The sequence below is a fragment of the Melopsittacus undulatus genome, chromosome 4, assembly GCF_012275295.1.
Source record: "Melopsittacus undulatus isolate bMelUnd1 chromosome 4, bMelUnd1.mat.Z, whole genome shotgun sequence".
Classification (NCBI taxonomy): Eukaryota; Metazoa; Chordata; class Aves; order Psittaciformes; family Psittaculidae; genus Melopsittacus; species Melopsittacus undulatus.
In genome coordinates this window covers 55841596-55863206 of record NC_047530.1, presented here as the reverse complement: position 1 = coordinate 55863206, position 21611 = coordinate 55841596, and the positions used below count along the sequence as shown (strand labels likewise).

The 21611-nt window shown below is 35.2% G+C and overlaps 1 protein-coding gene across 1 annotated transcript in view; it reads left to right on the top strand.

Moving 5' to 3' along the window:
- SOX6 (SRY-box transcription factor 6) overlaps positions 1-16821 on the top strand; it is a 254326-nt gene extending 237505 nt beyond the window's left edge. The window contains exons 13-15 of the mRNA XM_005153268.3: positions 5448-5681; positions 8742-8958; positions 16518-16821. Coding sequence (XP_005153325.1) covers positions 5448-5681; positions 8742-8958; positions 16518-16821 — 755 coding nt within the window. The remainder of the gene's footprint in view (positions 1-5447; positions 5682-8741; positions 8959-16517) is intronic.
- Positions 16822-21611: the final 4790 nt, after the last annotated feature.

Genomic DNA, 21611 nt, shown 5'->3' with positions numbered 1-21611 from the left:
TGGCTTGTGACACTATAAGTAGAATAGAAAGGGGAGGGATTGATTAGTCATTAATGTCCAATTGACTCCATATGGATGTTGCAATAATAAGGCCTTTTTCAGTGCAGTAGCGGAGTTATTGAATTAGAGGTTTATGTTTCCTCAGAGCTGACCTTAGGGAATTCCCTTCTGGTTCTTCTTGTTGACGTTTTAAAGAGAATGGAGTCTCTTAACAGGAGAAATAGAAACCTTATCATAACTGAGTGTTGTGTAGATTTAGCTAACTTCTGCTACAGTGTATTCCCACCTCTTAGTATTTATTTAGTACATTTCACCATGCAGGTGAAATATTTCAAAGCTCATTTAAATATTCCAGTATTTAATGAATCACTCATGTCTTTCTCCATTTCTTCCCCCTCTTTTCATTCATTGACATGCAGCCTATAAGAAATGTTTGGCCCTCAAATTCCAGCTGAATAATATTTATTTAGCATTTGGAATGAAAGCAGCTTGACAAACAAACACTTCCGTGCAGAACATTTATGCCACTGTGTGACTACAGGCATCTACATCCTGGAACTAGTCGTGTTTCCAAGTGGGTATTAGTTTTGTCTAGTAATGACAAGCCATGCCTGTAATGGCAACAGTTCATGAGATACCAATTTATTTTGCCTCTCTTGCTGATAATAAAGAATGAGAATGTCTTCTGAATGTGGACAGGGATGAAGTAAAAGGCAAGCAAGGGACAAAACAGATAAATGTTATATTAACACTATTGCAATTCACTTAGATTATAGTGAATTATTCCTTTTTCTACAAAATTGAATTTAATAAATGAAAATAATGTTTAAATTATCGTTCTTGTATTTTAAACTTTCCAGATGTCCTTTTGTCATTCTATTCTTTCCAGATTCTATTTGATTTGAAATATTGCTGTATCATTCATGAAAGCTGCATTCGTCTGTCCACAATTTAGGAGCAGGACGGGGGACTGCCAAACCGGTTTTTCATGCTCCCTGTTTTTATGGCATTTCCATGTTTATAAGTAACCCATCTCTAGTATGAAAAGAATGACTTCTGTTTGCATGTTCATTAGATTCTGGTTTCTGCAACACAAGCTGCTAGCTCTGCTACTTGTATTACCACAGACAGGACCAGATATTTTGGAGGTTGCAACCAGTTTTTTCCAAAGTAGACAAAATTTTCATCTCAGCTTAATGAATAACTGATGATAGGAGCTTTACACTAACCAGTCACTTCAGCACTAGGAACCTGGAAAGACTGTCTTTATTTCCATATGTCCTATCTTGGTATATGTCATGTGGAAAATGATATCCATTTTATTCTCTGGTGTAGCCAAAGATTCATTATCTCAGGACAGTCAAATAAAATGTATCACTTCATACATGAATCAATGGCCATAGTGTAAAGAGTAATTAAATATAAAAGGGTGACTGATAAAAATATTTTTGATGTTACTTTTTTATTTTCCTGATCTTTTTTCTCACCCCTTTTTTTGCTCCTTTTTATCACGTTATTATTGTTTGCATTCTGTTAACATCTAAAGACCTAGTCTGAGGTTTTGTTGTGGCAGACGATGTATAAAATGGAAGGTAAAACCACATCTCATTAAAGACAGCATGATTAACCCTAATGTGGCAGAGACTTTAGGGAACATGCTAAGAGATGGTGCCTGTCCTGAAATTCTTGTCATTATAGAAAGTGAGAAAATCAGATAAAGGCAGGAATAAATGATGTAAAAAATGTTACTGTATGTTTCTTAAGAGTTCATTCATGCATAAATGTTTATGTTTCCTGTCAATGATCAGATTCTTTTCTTTACCCAAAGAACACGGATTCTTTATTCTCCACACTGTCATAAGAGAACAGTCTCTTTTGGAATAAAATTGCTGTTTGAAATTACTTTAAGGAAGCTGTAACATTTTCAAATGCATTCTGTGGTGTTCTCTGACCCAGTACTGTCCTTGGAGTCTAGTCTGGAATCCAGCTTCCAGGGAGTTTTCTGCCATATATCCACAAAAAGTGATCATTCTTCACTAATCTGCTTTTAGTTTTAAATCATCAAAGTCATGACAAGTTGAGCAAATGCAAAGTAACTAGGAAGTGAGTCAGTCTACACCCTCAGAAGCTTAAAGTGTCACTTTGAGAACAGCCCCAGCCTTTAGGCTGAAGTATAGACTTTGCCAACTAAGCCATTAGGGCAGCCAAACTGAACTGCTTTTGCAATAATCTTAAATTCTGACCAAGCTCTTAATTCTGAAAATCAAAAACTCCTCCTGCAATTGCAGTATGAACATTAACTAGCTGATAGCGCATCAGTTGCCACAGAGACAATTACCATCTTTCTCCTCCCTTCTCACCTTTCATTAGTAATACATTTTTATTTTATCTAATATTTGAGGTTTATTTTTTATTAGACTTTCCTGAAAATATTTTCATAAGGAAGTAAATCACCTACCTCTTTGCAGTTGTATATATCTTTTCTTTCAAAATTTCAGGAGACTCTTTCCACCTTTTTCAGTACTATAATATCACAATAAGAAAAAAAATACATACTTTGTAAAACTTGTTGAAATTGTTTATAGAGCACACAATACTCTCTAAATATCTGATTGACAGGGTGAAGTACCTAAGAATAACCAGTTTGAAAGCTTGTTCTTATGTGTTTCAACTTGTAAAAACTCACTAAACATATGTGCTTTTTGTATCATTAGTGCCTCATTTCTAAGCTAAAAAGGTACTGAGACTTCCTGGCTCCCCGCACAGAATCACACACTAACAGCAGTATTTTCTTGTAATGTTTTATATACTGGATATAGTTCTGTAGTTCTGAAATAGTTAGAACATGGATGTTATATTACTTCAGTTATTTGCAGAAATTTATTTTGCAGATGCTTTTGTGATGGCCTATGGGTCAAGTTGCAAATATTCCCCTAGAGATCAAGCACAAAGAACATCAACTCTCTGGCTGCTTTTTCAAGTCCTTCAAGTATGGACTTGCTTAAAGCAGATGCAGCCAGAGCTTCTTGGCCTTCGTAGGATTGTTGTAATTTATTACTCCAAGTAAGAATTGTTTTCTAACATAACCTTTATCTGAAGACAGATCATGTATGCTGCTTTTTTTCATTCTATCTCAATTATACCCAGATTAAAAAAAACCCAAGCCAACAAACCAAAACCAGTAATCTTTAATCTTGAAACTAGTAAAGGTACTCTTTGCCTGCTCTCAGATTGAAAGGTTAGGTCAAAATTGTGTTAGAAAGGGCTAAAGACAGACTCCTTATGGAGTGAATAAGTACCTTTGGGAAAGTAAAGATGGAAATCATCATATGGATTCAAATATGTCTTCTTTTTTTTGCTGTGTGTGAAGTAGCTGAATAACAAATGACAACTTTCGCATCAATAATAATTTGCTTTTTTCAATTTGTCACCAACTTCCTAATGCTCACATACTAGTTATGATTTTTATAGTATTGTTTTAAAAGACAACCATTACATGATATATTTGATTTTTTTCAAATTATATAACTGTTCGTCTCAGTAAACATTTCAGTGTTGACTTACTATGTTTGTAACTTAATATAGTTTCACAATAAATATATCCTCTCTCAAAAGATGGTATCTTTGATAAGCATTTTGCAAGCCTTTTGACACCAAAGGACAGAACCTCATGAGCCATACACACCCCTAAACTGGTTGTACATGCAGGTCGCTCAGCAAAACTACTGTTCCTTTTTGCAATAAAAAGCTGACTGCAGCTGCAGCCTTCTGTAAATGTTGAACACCTGTAGCATGGTACTTAGAACAGTATTAAAATAGTTCTGCATCTCACATTTGCCACAAACCTGTCTTCTTTTATGTGCATGCATGTTAGTATACAAATTGCCAAATTGGTGTCAGTTGTAAAGTAATGGCATTGGAGGCATCATAAATTACCACGGTGATCCTCAGGAAAAGACAGTGCCGTATATGAATGTTTTGCTCTCAGGGTAACGTATGTCTTCATCTGGCCCAGTAGTCAGCATATTGCCCTGTGTTGATGGATATAGTCAGCTTGAAACTACCCTACATTTCAATGCACAATAAACATGGCTGTCAACACCATATAAAGCAAAATCAATTTATCCTGTATGGTCAGTGCATTTTAAATGAAATTAATGTACTGTGGACCTGGTGGCAAAAAGGTAGTGTATTAGTTATGCATCCTCTGTTTTAAGGCTTTTTTCATGTAAATGTATTTCCCATATAGATTTTTTTCAATGGTGTACCTAACATAAAGTGTTTTTCCACTAAATTAAGAAACTTAGGTTTTGCACAGTTAAAAACTTGTGAGTTTTTATTTTTTACTATAATTAATCTTATATTATTTGGCAAATAAATCCATGTCAGGAGCTGTAATAGTTTATGAAAAAATGAGGCCTATTGCGGTGCTAGCTTGTCATCAAGTACTTTGTTTTTCCAAGGTATTGAATTATAGGAACACTTTGATGAGGCCTAAGACTAAGTAAGTCACTCTCCCACTGTAAAGACTTTTTGCCTTACTTTTACAGCTAAGGTATAACCCTAAATATAAACGTTATCATCACAATTACAAATATTTTTCTGGTGAAAGCATGCTTATCTAGGCTTGGTATTAGAGATATTAAAAGAGATACTTCTCCTGTATTAACTAGTTCTACATCCCCTACTCAGTTCTGTGAACTCTAAACACCCATGAAGCTTTTCTGTTTGTGGTCAAGAAGCAGGAGTGGATGCATTCAAAAATCAGTTAAAGTTAGCATGTACATGGTAGTGTGTAAAGACAGGACACCAAGCAGGCATGAAGAAGCTGGAGTGCTTGTCTCATTCCAGAAGCTCCAGGATGCTGTGCATGCACCTGTTGAAGGCAGATGGTTACATATATGTGATTGAATGCTCCAAGACATGTCTAAAACTCAGCTAAAGAAGATGTGACTTTAAAATGTTCAGTTCCAAATATAACCAGATCTATAGAATTAGAAGCATGTACCTGATGTTCTATGTAATTTATTTTATGAAATATTTGGCATGTGCTTCACTGCTGAAGCAACAAAATCATTGTAAATTACTTGTGTGAACAAGTATACATCAGTTTGGATTCTCAAGTGTAACTTCTGTGTGAATTTCATTGAGCATTCAGAATGTGTCTTATGTTAAAATCCCAAACAGAAACTCTTTCAAATCTCCATGCCTTAACTGGAGAAATACCGGTGCAATTTGTTTCTTCACTCAGATTTTGATGCCTTCAGCTGGATGAGCCTGATCAATTACACTGAAATCACTGGATAGCCTTTCTCTCTTATAGATCTGGCAACAAAAAGAGAGAGAAAGAGAATGAGGCTAAAATAAACACAGCACTGAAAGCGCTTGCATAATCCACATAATAATGTTTTGCATCCATCTTGTTTCTTCCTGCCCTGACATTACAGGAAGTAAAGCAATGAATGGCTCTGCAGCTAAACTACAGCAGTATTATTGTTGGCCAACAGGAGGTGCCACTGTGGCTGAAGCTCGAGTCTACCGGGATTCGCGGGGCCGAGCCAGTAGCGAACCGCATATCAAACGACCAATGAACGCTTTCATGGTTTGGGCAAAGGATGAGCGTCGAAAAATTCTTCAAGCCTTCCCTGACATGCACAACTCCAACATTAGCAAAATCCTAGGTAAGTGCAAGACAATGATTCAAATCATGGCCGTTACTGAACCAAAAATAAGGGAAGCAAAGAAGGCTCTGCTATAGTCGTGGCAATTTTTGGAGCTGTGGAAAGATGAGTTTATTTATATTGGTGACACAGGCCAGTTACTTCCTTCTTGGATATGCGACTTCTCTCATTTTAGGACATATTTTGTTTGGGAGATATTAACTGAAATTAGAATTACTGAAACTTATACAAATGAAATTTCATGGTTTATTTTCATTTTCATTCCCTTCCTTTTCCATTTCTGCTCCTTCCCCAGTGCTCTTTATTTTCACCAGCAGAGTCATAACATGCTTTAAAGACTTAGCAGCATTCAAAAGGAATATTTTGTGAAATCTGTTGCAAAAGCATATATTGATAAAAGTCTAATTGTAAGATCTCATTAGAAATCACCTGAACTACTAATCACCTGAATGCAAAATGGTGTTTGCTAGAGTAAATGCTGAGAAAAAATTAATAAAGTACAAAATCAAAATCAAAGGTTTATGTCAGACAGTGCAGTGTCAAAGAAAAAAACCTTGCACGGTTCAAAAGACATGTACATGTATATCTTCTTACATGAAAAATGATGTTTGATTCAAAATGTTGCCATGTTCAAAAAGCTAAGGAAGCACTAGTATCGTATAATTAAAATATTGCTTAGTTAAAAGACACCGTAGTTAATATTTAATTTGTGTAAATTAGGACGATCAGGGAATATACCATGGATTATATTTTGCCACTCTACAAATAAATTGGCTCATTTTGAGAAATTTTGATTTGCTTTTAGACCCCTCCAGAGAATTAGAAACATACGTGAGAATGAGTGGTGAAAAGTTAAAACCTATATTTGCTTTCTGAGTCTTTGAAGTAAAAGACAGATTCGAAACGTAACTCGCAATAAATAAAAGTAAAAATCAAGTTTTCTCTGTAATCATTTTAATGTAAACTTCGAGTTCAAATACGTTCTTACCAAAGTTTGTTGCTTGTTAGTTCGATTAGAGGCAAGAATACATAGAAGTAAATGTTACTTTGTTCTAAAACTTCCAAAATCTTACTTGGTACTTCTCATATTTTTGCCTACCATGTAAGTAAGTTATATGAATAGCCTTTCAGTTTTGTATAAAACCTGCACTGTTTCAGTGTTGGCAGCTGTAGTGAATCTATATTATTTGTGTGCATTCTGTGAAAAAACTATTAGGAGCATAGTAACTGTATTCATTAAAATGTAAACTTCCAGCATAAATATTTCAGAAGTGCCAGCAATTGAGTGTTTGTTAACCATGGGATTAACCTGTCAGTATCTGCTTTGCCACAAATAAGTCTATATCCGTATAATATCTGTGCAACTTTTCCAGGACAATGAGAAAAGAGACTGAAATATTAGAACGGACAGAGTATTGCAGGCTACAGATAATATTTATACAACTTTTCCATTTGTTGATTTATGAAAAATCTTAGTAAAAGAATAACTTCTACCCATGTTTAGCACAGCTGTAATTGTTTTATTCATCTAAAAGACACCAAAAAGCTATTTTCTGCATTTCTCATCCCTTGGAAAAAAAAGAGAGCAAAAAAATCCCTTCTCTGTTCAAGTGTTTAGATAACTTCTTATAAACAATACAAGAAAGCTGAATACTTCCTCCTCTTTCTGTGTACACTGTTTTTTAACTTTTTAATTGGTGCAGCTTTCAATGAGACTTTATAGTACCTGAAGTGGTATATATCATTACAGTGTACTTTCTGGTTTTCCTTTTTCAAAATACAAGTTTGGTAAATGTAACTTTCTCAGTGCAGTCATGTGCCTTTATTACATCTGGCTAGAAGATAATATGCATAATAGGATTTAAAATATAGTAAGGTGCCAATAATATGCTGTCATATAACCCCAGCTGGCAACTAAGCACCACACAGCCACTCACTTCTCTCCTGGTAGAATGGGGAAGAGCACTGGTAAAAGTGAGAGAACTCATGGGTTGAGGTAAAGACAGTTTAACTGATAAAAGAAAAGCTGCATGCACAAGCAAAGCAAACTAAGAAATTCATTCCCTGCTTCCCATGGGCAGGCAGGTGTCCAGCCATCTCCAAGAAAGCAGGGTTCCATCGCATGGAACAGTTACTTGTGAAGACAAATGCCATCACTCTGAACATCTCCTCCCTTTCTTCTTCCTCCCACAGCTTTATATGCTGAATTTGATGCCATAGGGTATGGCATATCGTTTTGGTCAGTTGGGGTTAGTTATCCTGGCTGTGTCCCCTCCCAGCTCTTTGTGTACCCCCAGCCTCCTCACTGGTAGGGTGGGGTGAGGAGCAGAAAAGGGCTTGGGTTTGCATAACCACTGCTCAGCATGAAGGAAAATATGCCTGTGCTATCAACACTGTTTTCAGCACAAATCCAAAACAAAGCCCATACTAGCTACTGTGAAGAAAAGTAACTTTATGATAGACAAAAACCAGCACATTTGCCATGTTTATATTACAAGATTAGTAAATATAAGACACAGAGACAGCAAAGGATTTTTCATAGTTTTGTTGAATATATAAGGTTTTGGTAATTTTTTTGTGCTACATAGCAAGGTATTAATATCTATTAGTAGGAGTCTATAAACCAAATCCTCATAAAACTATCAAAGAAGCATGTATCCCTAGGCAATGTGTTAAGCTTTTAACAGCAAAAGCATAGTTGTAGACGTTATTTAACCATAATACTGTTGTGGTATTACAAAGGTATAGAATTATTCACAGATTAATGTTCATATTGTAAAAAATAGTCTGTTTTTCAGCATGAGGCTGATGTGTTCAGAAGTAACTATTGATTTTAAGTGCACCTATTTAATAGAGATGCACATATGTTTGGTCTGTAGCAGTATCTGAAAGTCAAGGTTCTTTTAACGTGTCTCAGATTGTGCATCCCAATGTATGTGCTATCTGATGTAAATTCAAATCAGTTTATTTAATTAACTTATTTAAAATTTGTTTATTATGAGGAAAAGGCATGTTGAAATATGTATGTGTAAAGCACTCGATAACGTTTTGTATTAACAGGATCTCGCTGGAAATCCATGTCAAATCAAGAGAAACAACCTTACTATGAAGAGCAGGCACGGCTAAGTAAAATCCACCTAGAAAAGTATCCTAATTACAAATACAAACCTCGACCAAAACGTACCTGCATTGTTGATGGAAAGAAATTGCGTATTGGTGAATACAAACAACTGATGAGGTCTCGAAGACAGGAGATGAGGCAGTTTTTTACCGTAGGGTGAGTACTATTGTTGTAATTGTTTTCAAAGAGAGGACATACCATCTGAAAACAAATAGGCTTATCTATTTAAGTCACTGACTAATGTAATTTAGAAGGTAAGTATTTGAACCTGCGAAACCTTATTAAAAACATAAGATATATCACGGAATATGGAGCTATCAGCTTGCCACTAAATGCTGATTGTGAGACTGATTATGGAATTCTTTGAAGTCAAAAGAAATTGTTTCCCATTAGCCTGAAAGGTTTGAACCATGTCTTTTGTGAGTTATTAGAAAGCTAATCCATTCTGGGTTAGTAATGACTCTAGGATAATTTCCTAAATTAAGACAAGAAGAAAGAGAAAAACAAAAAAAGACTTTTCCCACATAGAATAAGGAGTCAGGAGACGCTGGAAAGAGAAAAGGGACAGGAGTAGCAGCACTCACATTAGGAGCACACATGGATGAATGATAGCATAGCATGAGGCTATTAAGAATTTTGTTACATATTAAACTGTGGAAAAATAGATTTTAAAAATAAATATTTTAAGAAGTGTCTTTCAAGTAATGTATAGATAGAATGGTTAGATTTGCAACTTGGAATACATGGCTCAAAAAGGTCCTGGCACAGTTTTAAAAACTGTATGTTTTTTAGCAGCATTTCTTCTAGTCTTCAGCAGAGAAAGCAGCACAATGAAAGATCTACAGGCTAAAGATAACAAAAGTCCAGTGAAACAACTGCACCATAACTGATTTCTGTCTTCTGTTTTTTTATGAATTAATCTGTGATGTTCAGTGCTCTAACACAATGTTTCTGGTGGTTTGCAAAGAGTCTAAAAGCTATCTCCAGTGCCAGGCTTTCCAAATTCACAATGTTCTGCTTATTTCTTTAATCACAATAGTCTCCTTTTGTTAAGTGCTTCACTACCAGATAATTGACCTTGACGTCGATTATGTGCCCTCATTTTTGGCTTGGGATGCAGAACTCCTGTTGCAGTCAATTATTTTGTGGTACAGCCTGTAACAATGTGGGCTTTTTCTTCAATCAGTAAATAGAAGTGTTTCTGGTATCTTGAAATAGCCTTGCATTCTATAGTTTTGACATTGTTTTTTCATGCTTCACTCTAAGCAAAATTGTTTACTAATAGGCTTCCATTAAAAATGTGCATAGAACTCTAAATGGAAATCTGAATTTATATAAGACATCACAAATTATATTCATACTGAAGGAATGAAACTCTATCTTATGTCTTCCAAAGCAGATTGACAGACCATATCTAGACAAAAAATGCAAAAGAAATGCTGAAACAGCAGCCTGGACAATTTGAGAATTGTTTGCTAATTCAAAACAGTATTAAGCAGTAGCATTTTACACTTTGGAAGTGGTGGCTAAATATGGAAGTGAATATGGAAAAAAGAGTCAAGAAACTCCTAAAAGTGCTGACTTAAAGAGTGATATTGTGAATTAAAAAAAAAATAAAAAAAGAAGAAAAAGAATGAAAACTATTCAAAATTTAACTGCTGGTGCAACCTAAATGTAACATCTTAGCATCTTTCTCATATATCAAAAAGGTGAAAAAAAACCCAGGCTAGGATAGGGGGCTTTTTCTTTCTTGTTGGGGGTGGGGGTGGGTTTTTTTGTCTGTTTTGTTTTTAATTGAAACATAAAACATGGTATAATTTATTTCAGCACAATAGTTTACTGAGTAATAAAAAGCAACATTTCATCCTTATCACATTATAATTAAGTGAAATGATAATTGAACCTCTCAACTTCGCAAACTTACTCTTCCTCATGTTTAAGGTAAATATCACATAAGACATCAGCTGGAACAGTTTTCCTACCTGACCTTCCACACCCATCATTTTTCCACAGTTTTGATGGAACAAGCAGCATAAGCCATTCTTCAAACTTGAGAGTTGAGGTGCAGTTTCGTTTTCACAATGAAATAGGAGACAAATGTGGGGTTTAGGATTGAATATACTCTATGCAGTAAATATTTCATTGTAAGATGGAGAACTAAGTCCAAATTTGACTCAAACTTTTTAAAGAACATACTGATTATGTTGGGAATGGGTATGCCAAAACAGAAAAGCAAAAATAAAACAACCAAGAAAACATCACAGAGTAAAAAGATAAGTAGGAGATGTGTGAAGAGAAAGGTAAACCTTCAGAACAGGTAGCTAGTGGAAAATATAAATAACAGGAATTATGTTCTTTTTTATTTGTGTTTGGTGTTTTCTTTTACTAACTGTAAAGAAGCCCATTAAAGGCTAGTTCCAGTCAGATCCCCACGGGTGAGGCATTGGCTACAGAGAATAATGCTGTAATGTGTATAACTAGAACACCACCACCCTCCCACCCCCCAAACATAGAAAGTGTTTTACACTGCTTGAACTTTTAAGATGCAAAAAATGCTCATACTGCTTACTTCAGGGAGACTCATTCATGATAAACATCAGTAAGATGCACAGACGTTAGTTAAAGAATCTCAATATACAAGCTAGCCAGGCTTTAAAATAAAATAGAGAAATAAGGTAACGAATGGCCAAGTTCTGTTCTTATTTTTAAAGAAAAGCTTCCAAAGAATTGAATGAGTGACAATCTATTGAAATGAATCAGACAGAAAATTAATATTCTGAAATAAATTTCATGTATGTGATAGACCAGCTCAAAAATCTAGGAACTGGCAAATAAAGAACAGAGTTGAACTTAAACTGTGTGTAGGCTTTCTATTGCATCCCTACATGAATGAATATTGTTCCAAATGAGGCAGATAATATAGAGAAATAATTCATGTTTAATGCAGAGTATATTAAAAATTTGCTGGTTTTAATCTAGTGGAAGCTGAATCTGAAGCCAGCTATGTCTTTAAAGTAATTGAGTTATTTTTAACAATAAAATTAGTAATGGAAAGTTGTGAATGATAACTTCAGTGTAAATTAATCCCTGAACAGACTTAAAGTGATTTACAATTTATCTTCAATAGTACTTTTTTTTATAATGAATAAATAAATGCAAACTAATGGATCATATAGAAACCATAAATTCAGACATTTTTAGTTAAGACTGTCTATTGTTGCTTTGTCTTACAAAAATAATTCAATTCACAGTCAGTTTTACAATCCAATACACTCTAAATGCAAGTATATGATATATACATCTCTCTGAAGAATTATGTAAGCAGTAACTCTTTGTGTGTGTTTTACCAGTGTAAGATGTTTAGAATAAAGCCTTTATAGTGTTTATAACTACTGTACACACATAGTCTGAATGTTGCTAGACTACGGTTTTGAATAAGGTTGTAATATTATACTCCTGTAGGTTGAACTTAAAGTAGTACACAATGGGTGCTTTTGTGAGATTTACTGTTACTTCATTCCTTATGGGAATGTAAGTTTCAGAGGTGTGTAACACATAAGCATTTTCTTTAATGCAGTTGATTTTGCTTCAATCACTTAAAGGGCTGTCAAAAAAATAGTTGGGAAGGGACCAGAAAACAATTGTAATTTGTCAGTTTAAATATTTAGCTGGTTTTGCAAAAGTCAGAAGTGGAGCATTCTCCAGGAATATCCTAAGATGAATGCCACAAACTTGTGAGCAGGTCAATTGGTCTAAGAATTTTCATGTTACCTCCTTTTTTATATTTACCTAACTATTTTGGGCCACATCTTTGGCCCCAGAATGGACAGACATGTTAGCAGTGATGCAGAGCAGAGAGGCAAACAACCTAGTAACTGGACACAGGATTGCTTTGGCAAAGAGGAGATGGTGGAGTCAGGTGTGTTTGAAGATAGAGTATGTAGCCATGTGTCACCATTCCTCACAGATCTGAAAAGATAAAAATATTAATGTTGGCTTCTGGAAATCTTAACCAGGCAAACATATTGTTGTTTTATGGCATGCAACAGTTGAATCGTAACCTGTAGCTTGCAATAGGTATGCTTTTATCTCCTTATTATAGGGTCTTAGGAAAGGCAAAAATCTAGCTAGATACAAGGATTAAACATGGAATTTAATAGTATAAAAAATGTAATTGAAGTGAGTGCCTTCCAAAAAAAACAAACCAGAACTAAAAAAAAAAACACCCAAAAAACAACACCCACAAAAAAAAAAAGAAATGCCCACAAGCAAAAACACCCCCCCAAAAAAATAAATTGTCAGACTCATAGGTTAGAAAATTCAAATCTTCCTTTCAGGGAGAGTGATTAGGATTCAAATAAATGCTCTGATTTCTTTCTCCCTCCCCATCCTATAAAACTGAACTGTTTAGAAAAAGGTAACACTCATCCCCAGTAACATACGCCATCCATACAGTTTATTATATCTTAAAATAAGGCTTTCTGTGATGTAATGCAGCAGCTTGAGCAGAATATACACTGAAAACCTGATCAGCTTTAAATAATAAAAATGCTTGAGTGAGAAATAGGTGTCCAGTTACTGGAGGTGTGGGGGTGCCCATGTTTAAGTGCTAGCAAATTTTTGCTAGCAAAAGGGTAGCAATTTGAGAACACTTCCCATTTAGGTGGTACAGTTACCATGTGTTTACTATTGCACAGTGAGATACAGGTAATTTAAAGCTCACAGTGATTACCCATCCACCAGCAAGCATGAACACCATGTCTGATTTTTGTTTAATATATAAAAAAGAACTGCATTTATGAATGACAAATTCAGTGAGCCTTTAAGTTTCCTGTCACACTGATCAAGATCTTTACCAGTTAGATTCATTATACAGTTTGCCATGCATTCCTAAGGAAAAGGTATCTCTCTAAATTCTGCTTTATTATGCTCAGATGACCTGCTCTTCTTATACTTTGAAATGAGTTGGACAAATACACCCTGTCCCATTGAAAAGTGGTTATACAAAAGGGTTTTTCTGAGTTGATAAGCATTTGAAAGAATATCTGATTTTCTTAATGCAGTCTGTCCTTTAGGGCTTAAACACTGACAACCATCATTTTATCGAGACACTCTCACAACCCTGTGCAACAAAGATTTATTTTCCTTCTTGCTGCTTATAAAAAGGCAATTTGCTTCTAAAAAAAATGCAAATATTCTGGGAGGAGGGATAGCAGTGATTAGTGATATCCTAAAGGATAGTAGGGTTTCAATCACTAGCATCCTCTATAATGGAAGAACAGCTTACACTCAATTATTTTCTGAGTATATTCTATAACTCTTACTGGAAGAGTTGTAAAAACTTTTCTCAGAATATCTTTTGGTATTAAAATTGTGGTGTTCTTTGATGAATGATTTGGGATGCTGTTTTGTGAACTTACTTATTCTAAGAAATACTGGAAAAGTATTAGTACCAGAATTTGTTAGATGGGCAGATTGGAGAGAATTAAGTGTGACAACTATGTAGAATTTTGCTGTGACCATGTGTAGGTTTCTTTTAACTTTGCTTTGTGGAAAGAGTAATGAAAGTGAATGCTTTCTATGCCTTAAAGTTGCGGAGGAGATAAATATCAGGTTTTAACAGTAATAGTTTATACTCCTGATAACATGCAATCCTAAAACAGAAATGTTCCCATGAGATGTGGGTGTTCAATTTTATGGATAAAGTATTGAAAGATACTTGCAGAAAATCACTTGCAAGCAAATGCATTGGTTGAAAATTGTTTTCACAGAACATTTATCAGATCATTTAAAAAGTGAAAATTTAGTGAAAAATTCCTAGCCGTTTGTAAATCATCTGCAAATCGTCATTTGCAAACAGGAGTATAATAACTGTGTCAAATGAATTACTGCAATATTTTTGCTTGCTGCTAGCCAGGTGTACCATACTTATACAACAGATGTTCGAATTTCTCAAGCTGTGCAGAGGCTTTAACATTCAGGCCAGCAGTACCAGCAATGACAGAGCTACATGCTAGTTTAATGTTATCTTACACAGTGTGTTCATGATTTGACTGTCAGTTCTCAAACTTGAAAGACTCTGGTTTCACTCTATAGTGCGATATTTATCAACATTAGAATTTGATCAAAGAATAATGAAGACTCAACATTACGGGTCTTGTCAATAAGCTTTACATTATTTTGTGTATAATTTAGCCAGTGATTATGGATTTGTAAGAGACTGGCTTATGGAATGTCCTTTTGAATTTTAGCATAGAATGACACAGTGGTCAAGAAGTTAAATTCATTAGACTATTCAAATAAACTTGACACTGTTTCTCATGCTAAAATGATATACTAGTTGTCTAATTAACCTGGTCAGTATTGCTCTAAAGATGATTTGGAATACATTGAAATCTATGATCCTTTAAATAGGTTACACAGATAGGCATCTTTGTTCAATAGCTAGTAAATACTAAACCAGCACCTTCCAGGACACTTAGAGGTAATGCTGGTGCTGAAGTATGTTTATTCAATATTGCATCTATAGTACTATGGAGATTCTCTTCCTTCAGACGAGTTACATCCCTTCTATTGCTCTTAGCTTTACTAAAGGTAATGATCCAGAAACAATTTGAGAATATTTGTATGAGTATTTTAATATAGAAAGTATGTTATTAGTTAATTAGCCTAAATGTAAGATGTAGATTTAATTAATTTGTAACCAGTAAGGGCTTGACCATAGAACAGGTTCAGCAACCTGACCTTCACTCAGCAAAGCATTCAAATATACATACATCACTGTAAGAAGAGACATTGCATCAGTTAGTACATGCTTATAGTAAAGCATGTGTTGAATTTCTTGACTGGCAGTGATATAAGCCTATTTTAGTTTAAGTGTGATATTGTTCCAGTATGCTTAAAATCATGTACATATGAAAAAGGCAACATCATATAGTACAAAGTTAAATATCAGAAGGTAAGATGTGTCAAAAATAGAGATAGTAAATCCTTAATTGAGTCTTCCCATGTATTTGCATTGTCAAAATAAATCAGATCTGACATCAAGTGCTCAGGAGAAAATCTTAATTTCTGTAGACCGTCTGTTAACATAGAAAATATTAGGGTTTGCTTTTTTTTAAGTATTTTGCTTAAAACCCTCAGTCTTACACATTAAATCCTGAAGAATAAATGGCATTCTGATCATGGATATAAATAAAAATCAGAAGCCAGCAATAAAATATCAAAAGCCTTTCTAAGTGATGTAGGAGTCTATCTAGCACTTAAACAGTAAATTTAAGTTACTTAGTCGCCTGTCTGCCATTTTAGATACTTAGAGGTAATTTTGAGGTCCCCTCACTAACAGAAGCTCTTGTCAGGTGCTTGGAGGATTTAGGTTTTGGATGCATGATGCCTACAGTAGCAGTCAGGCATCACATGCATGGCTGAAGCCTTTTGATAATCTCTGTCCAAATGCTAGTTTGCAGTATGTTTTAAACAAACACACAAAATGTATAAAAGAATCAACATCTGCTAGTTACTAAACAGTTTAATCACCAGTTGTTCTTGTGGGGAGCTGAGAGGAAACAATACCATAAGGGACCTAACTGCTTACCCTAGAGGAATGCATGTGTGCTTTCTAGGAAACTACATGCATTTCTTTCTTTTGTAATTGTAGAAGATTTTCTCTCCTCTGAACACAGGAAATCATGTCCCCCTCTCATTTTTCCTTCCAGACAACAGCCTCAAATTCCAATCACCACAGGAACAGGGGTTGTTTATCCTGGTGCTATTACCATGGCGACTACCACGCCATCACCTCAGATGACATCAGATTGCTCGAGCACCTCTGCCAGCCCTGAGCCCAGCATCCCCGTCATTCAGAGCACTTATGGTATGAAGACGGACAGCGGAAGCCTTGCTGGAAATGAAATGATAAATGGAGAGGATGAAATAGAAATGTACGAGGACTATGAGGATGATCCCAAATCAGACTATAGTAGTGAAAACGAAGCCCATGAGGCAGTCAGTGCCAACTGAGGAGTGTTCACAGAATTAAACTACTCAGACTCATCTGGATTTTTTGGGTTTTTTTTTGAACAAAAGTTCTTAAAGAGCCTGAATGCATGTGTGGCTCCTACAGTTACATCAGCAGAATGGTCTTAAATGTTTCTTAATGTGTGAGACAGATTGTTTCCCTAATTTTTCATGAACTTTTTTTGTTTTGTTTTGTTTTATTGTTTTGTTGGATTTATTTTTTTTTTTAATTTAGATGAAGACATATATTAAATATCAGACATCAGGACTTGAAAACTTATATGAATCAATAGCTGTCTTACAAGTCTTACCTTTTGTCTTTTTTCCGTTTGGATGCTGATAAAGGTTTAAGTTACTGTTTTAGATGGGGGTTATACATTCTCACTCAGGTATGCTGTGCCAGCCTACAGGTTGTGAATGTGTTTTTATTCTGGATTATTTTAGAAAACAAAAACTGCAGATTTCATATTGTGAAACAGAACAAGTCCACAAGTGTGCACATCTGTGCATCATAGCTTGTCTTTAAAAAGATAGTCTCTGAATTCCATTTTTTTTCCATATGTATAGCTGAACTTCTGATGTGCCAAACTTTTCATAACTTTTGAATCTTAACATTTAAAAATAAGAAAGTCTTAAAGGAGACACTGTAAAGTCTTAGACAATCCTTTGGCATCTTAAAAAAAATTATATATAAAACCTAATTTTTTTCCAGAATATGGTAAAGTACTCAGGAATCTGGAGACAGGATATTCTTAAGTAGTGAATATGGTTGCCATAGTGCATGTGCCCAATTGCTTTTGCCTCTTGATGTGCCATTAGTGTGACATTTTAAGTAAGCACAAAAGAGCGATCACCAGCTATGGACAGGCCTGTCTTAGCAGTGTGAGGCCACCTCTGATTACATTCTCTACCCTTTTGCTTTTAACCCTTGCATTCAGTCTTAACACATATTCTCTTAAATAATTTATTCATTCCAGAATGTCAAGGGTCCAAATACTTAATATTTATTTTTAAAAGTACTGTTGGTGGCATTACACTTACAATTCCTTATTGATATTTTAAAGAATGCCTTCTTTCTCCTCCCCTAAAATACACAGGGATATGAAAATAAAAGTGCACCTGCTACTAAAATGATCATGACATTTATGAATGAGAAATTCAGTTGTCCCTGTAACACTGTATGTTCAAGGAGCATTTGGAAACACTCTGCTATATGTAATGCAAAATAAAGTGAGTTCTTTTATATGTACATAGAGTACCAAGATTCCTAAAGAATTGTGTTTATAGTTATAAACCTCTATACTTGGACAGCAAAGACAGATGTAAAATCCACCATGATGAACTTTTAGGGCCTGTAGAATCCTGCAGTGAATCATAGCTCTGTATATCATGTTCCTATTGTCACCTGAAGGAACTGTTTGCTACCTTAAGTATTTATGTAGTGATTTATATGTGAGACTTCTAATGGGGGAGGGAAAGCCACAAAAATACCTGACTTGCAAAGCTGGGAAAATGGTGCATCAAACATATTTACTGAATACTAGTCATGTGGGAATGTGCGCCAGATATTGATGAATGCTTGTCAAGTGCTTTGGGATCTTTAGATGTAAGGTGCTATAGAAACTAAAATTTGTATTTGCATTGCCCCTAGAAACAATGCAATTGCTGGAGAAAAATCTGGGAAATACACAAGAGACAGAAAATCAAAGACTGCAAATTTATTGCATTTCAGAGACAGAGAAGAAATTGCGTTTATTTTTTTCCCTCATACTCCACTCCTGTTCACAAATACATCACTCTATATATATGTGTATATGCAGATTCAATGGGCCTGATGATACATGTGCTGAAGCTGAAGTTCCTCAACTCTCTCAGCTTTTACTTTGCATTGGATATGTTCAGCACATTGGTGATAGATTCAGACTCAGGCTGAGAGGTATGAGTGGGCATAGAGCAGCTCTTCTTGAAGTCTGTGGGAATCTTCCTACAGAGGTGAACAGGCTTTTTTAGGGCCCAGGCAACGAAAGTACAGTGTTAATGCTGGCTATCCTTGTGCTATCATCCTCTCTCACAAAAATTCATGTAAGCTGCAGTGACAAGATGCTGTATTGGGAGCAGTCAATTTCCTCATAGCTCCACTAATACCTGTTTGAGCAGAGATAGCCATTCCTGCCACTGCAGGAATCACATTTCTGTGTGCAAGACAGCCCCCAAGACAAAGAGGATTGTTCAATTATAGGACAATTTATAAAGAAAATGGCATAGAAACACAATGGTCAAATTTCTCTGACCATTTTGTAATTTGGAACAAAATGCTATATTTTTAATATTTATTTAAATGTGTTCTGAGTTCATGTCTAATAAGCAATAAACTGGTCTAGCCAAGACTTTAAAGGCATATGCTGTGTCGCTAGCTGGTGAGCGCCCTCTTTAAGCTGGCTAAGGTACTGATAGAAAGTGTTTTTTTTGTTATTATTGCTTGGGAATTTGAACTGGTTTTAATTCATTCAACTCAGATGAGGGGGAGGATGCCATTATTTCCTAAAATAATGACTATTTATTAATGTCTTACATAATTCTCCAGTTAGAATTATTTCTCCTTCCTCCCCCCATGTCACTTTCTTTCTCTTGCTCTTTTTTTCCCTGTTTTTGTTGCATAGGTAGAATGCTGTACTGCTAGCATTGTATTTGATGTAATTTTTCTTTCTTTTTTTTGCACAAAGGCAAACATTTAGATTAGTTGGTTAATTTTTTAAAATTTTATGACCATGCCAAAATAATATTCTGCAGGCTTGTGGAGAACAAAGGACTGTTCTTTAGGACTGAAACTTGATTTTGCTTGTAGTACAAAAAACACACACTCACAGATGTTGTTTCGTAAGTGTTATAAGCACTGGATATAAATGGTATTTTTTATCACTTCTGACTAATGTGAAACTGTTGTACGAAAACTACATGAACAAAAGTCATCTGTTTCGACTCGTGTGGGCCTGCCTCACAGTTGCCGGATTTGAGTCATTTTTATGTCTTGTTATTTCATTTATTTATGCAAAATACATGTATGTATGAACACTTTGTTTTAGCTCCAGCCCTGCCTCAATGCTGATGCTCTGTATGTTAAAGCCACATTCTTGAAAATGACTGGCTGTTCAGGAATTGCCAGCTGGTAAAAATTGCATTTATTGGCTGGGAGAGTGGGAGGAACATATTTGAATCAGAATCGTGCCTGTGAGCATTTTATTCTATTTATTAGCCGACATTGGCTCTAAAATGTCAGTAGAAATCAAGAAAGGACAATCATAAGGATAAAACCAACAGTACTTTATTAATCGGAGCTCAAAACAAAGTTTTTAATGAATTTACCATCTCATTTTAGAATTTTTTTAAATTGTGTAAATATAACATAGGAAATAGAATTTTATTTTTTGTTCATGGATACTTAGTGAAGTATAAGTTATGTATTTACTTTTGTTCTATATCAGTGTATGTTGGTCCATATTAAATGCTGACAAGTCACTGTACCTCATGTAGATGCTGAATTTACACCCGCAGTGTGAGCACAGTATTGTGGACCTGTAGCTGGGACAGCAAGACGCCTCACTTGTGCTCTCACTGATTTTTAATAGTGTATTCCAGAAACACAGAATACTTTTTTTCTTTTTTAGAAAGTTGATCCATTAAACATACCAAATTTATGATGCATTTGATAGGAAACATAATTAGTCTTCTGAATCCAAGTAAAACTGATATTTTACTTCCTAACAAGAATAATTTCCTAACTTGGATATCAAAAGCATATCCCTGGAAGGTTATCATACCCAAGATGGCCTTTGCAATGAAGGCATGGCTTAATAATATCAAAACTTTATTTCCTACTTTCATTAACTCATGTTATTGTCATATTAAGCTATAATACCAGGGGAAATTGGTCACACAATACACAAAGAGGACTTGCGGAATTGCTTTTTAAGCATTGTGTTTCAGCCCCACTTAATAATTCTGACTGAAAAAAGTAACAACTCCATTCAGGTAATGCACAAATACAGTAATACTATTTTCTCTGTGGACAGTTTATTTAATTAACAGATACAATATATTTTCTTTTTGGAAAATTATAAAATACTTATTTTCAAGAGAAGAACACTCCCAAAACAGTCTGATACCACCTCAAATAGTTTACTTCATATTTCATAAAAAATGAAAAAGTCTTAATAGAAACAGAACTGCTTTCCAGGGTACAGGTACATGGAGAAATGACTGATGAAGTGGCCCAGTTCTAGTCTGCCTGTATGTTTGGGCATCACCATTTAGCTTGTGAAACTGCCTGCTGAGAATACATGGGATTACAATGTGCTCCTAAATGAGTGTACTCAGGTGCAGCATGAGACAGGGGGAGGGCAAAAGATGGGATTGCTCTGGGATGGGAATGCCAAATGACAACTTTAGTCACAATAAATATGATACCCTGTGCAAAGTGTACAGCAGTTAGCTGTGGGTCATTCCTGTTCTGAGTACAAACACAACCACCTCTCAATGCAATCTAAAAGATAGTCCTCTCTCTGGGTTGGATTTCTGGTTTTGTTTTTTGGTCATATCAAAGGCATGGCATTACAAAATCATTTCCTAGCAAAACATACTACAAGATTAACACCCCTATCCTCCCTCAGCAAAACACATACCTACCTGCTTAATATTAAGCGTTTCCATGGTGGTCATAAGGACCAGTAAAGCAGGGCAAACTTTGCTGAGCCAGGGCCATGGTGTGAACACTGCACTGGAGATGCAGCCAGCAG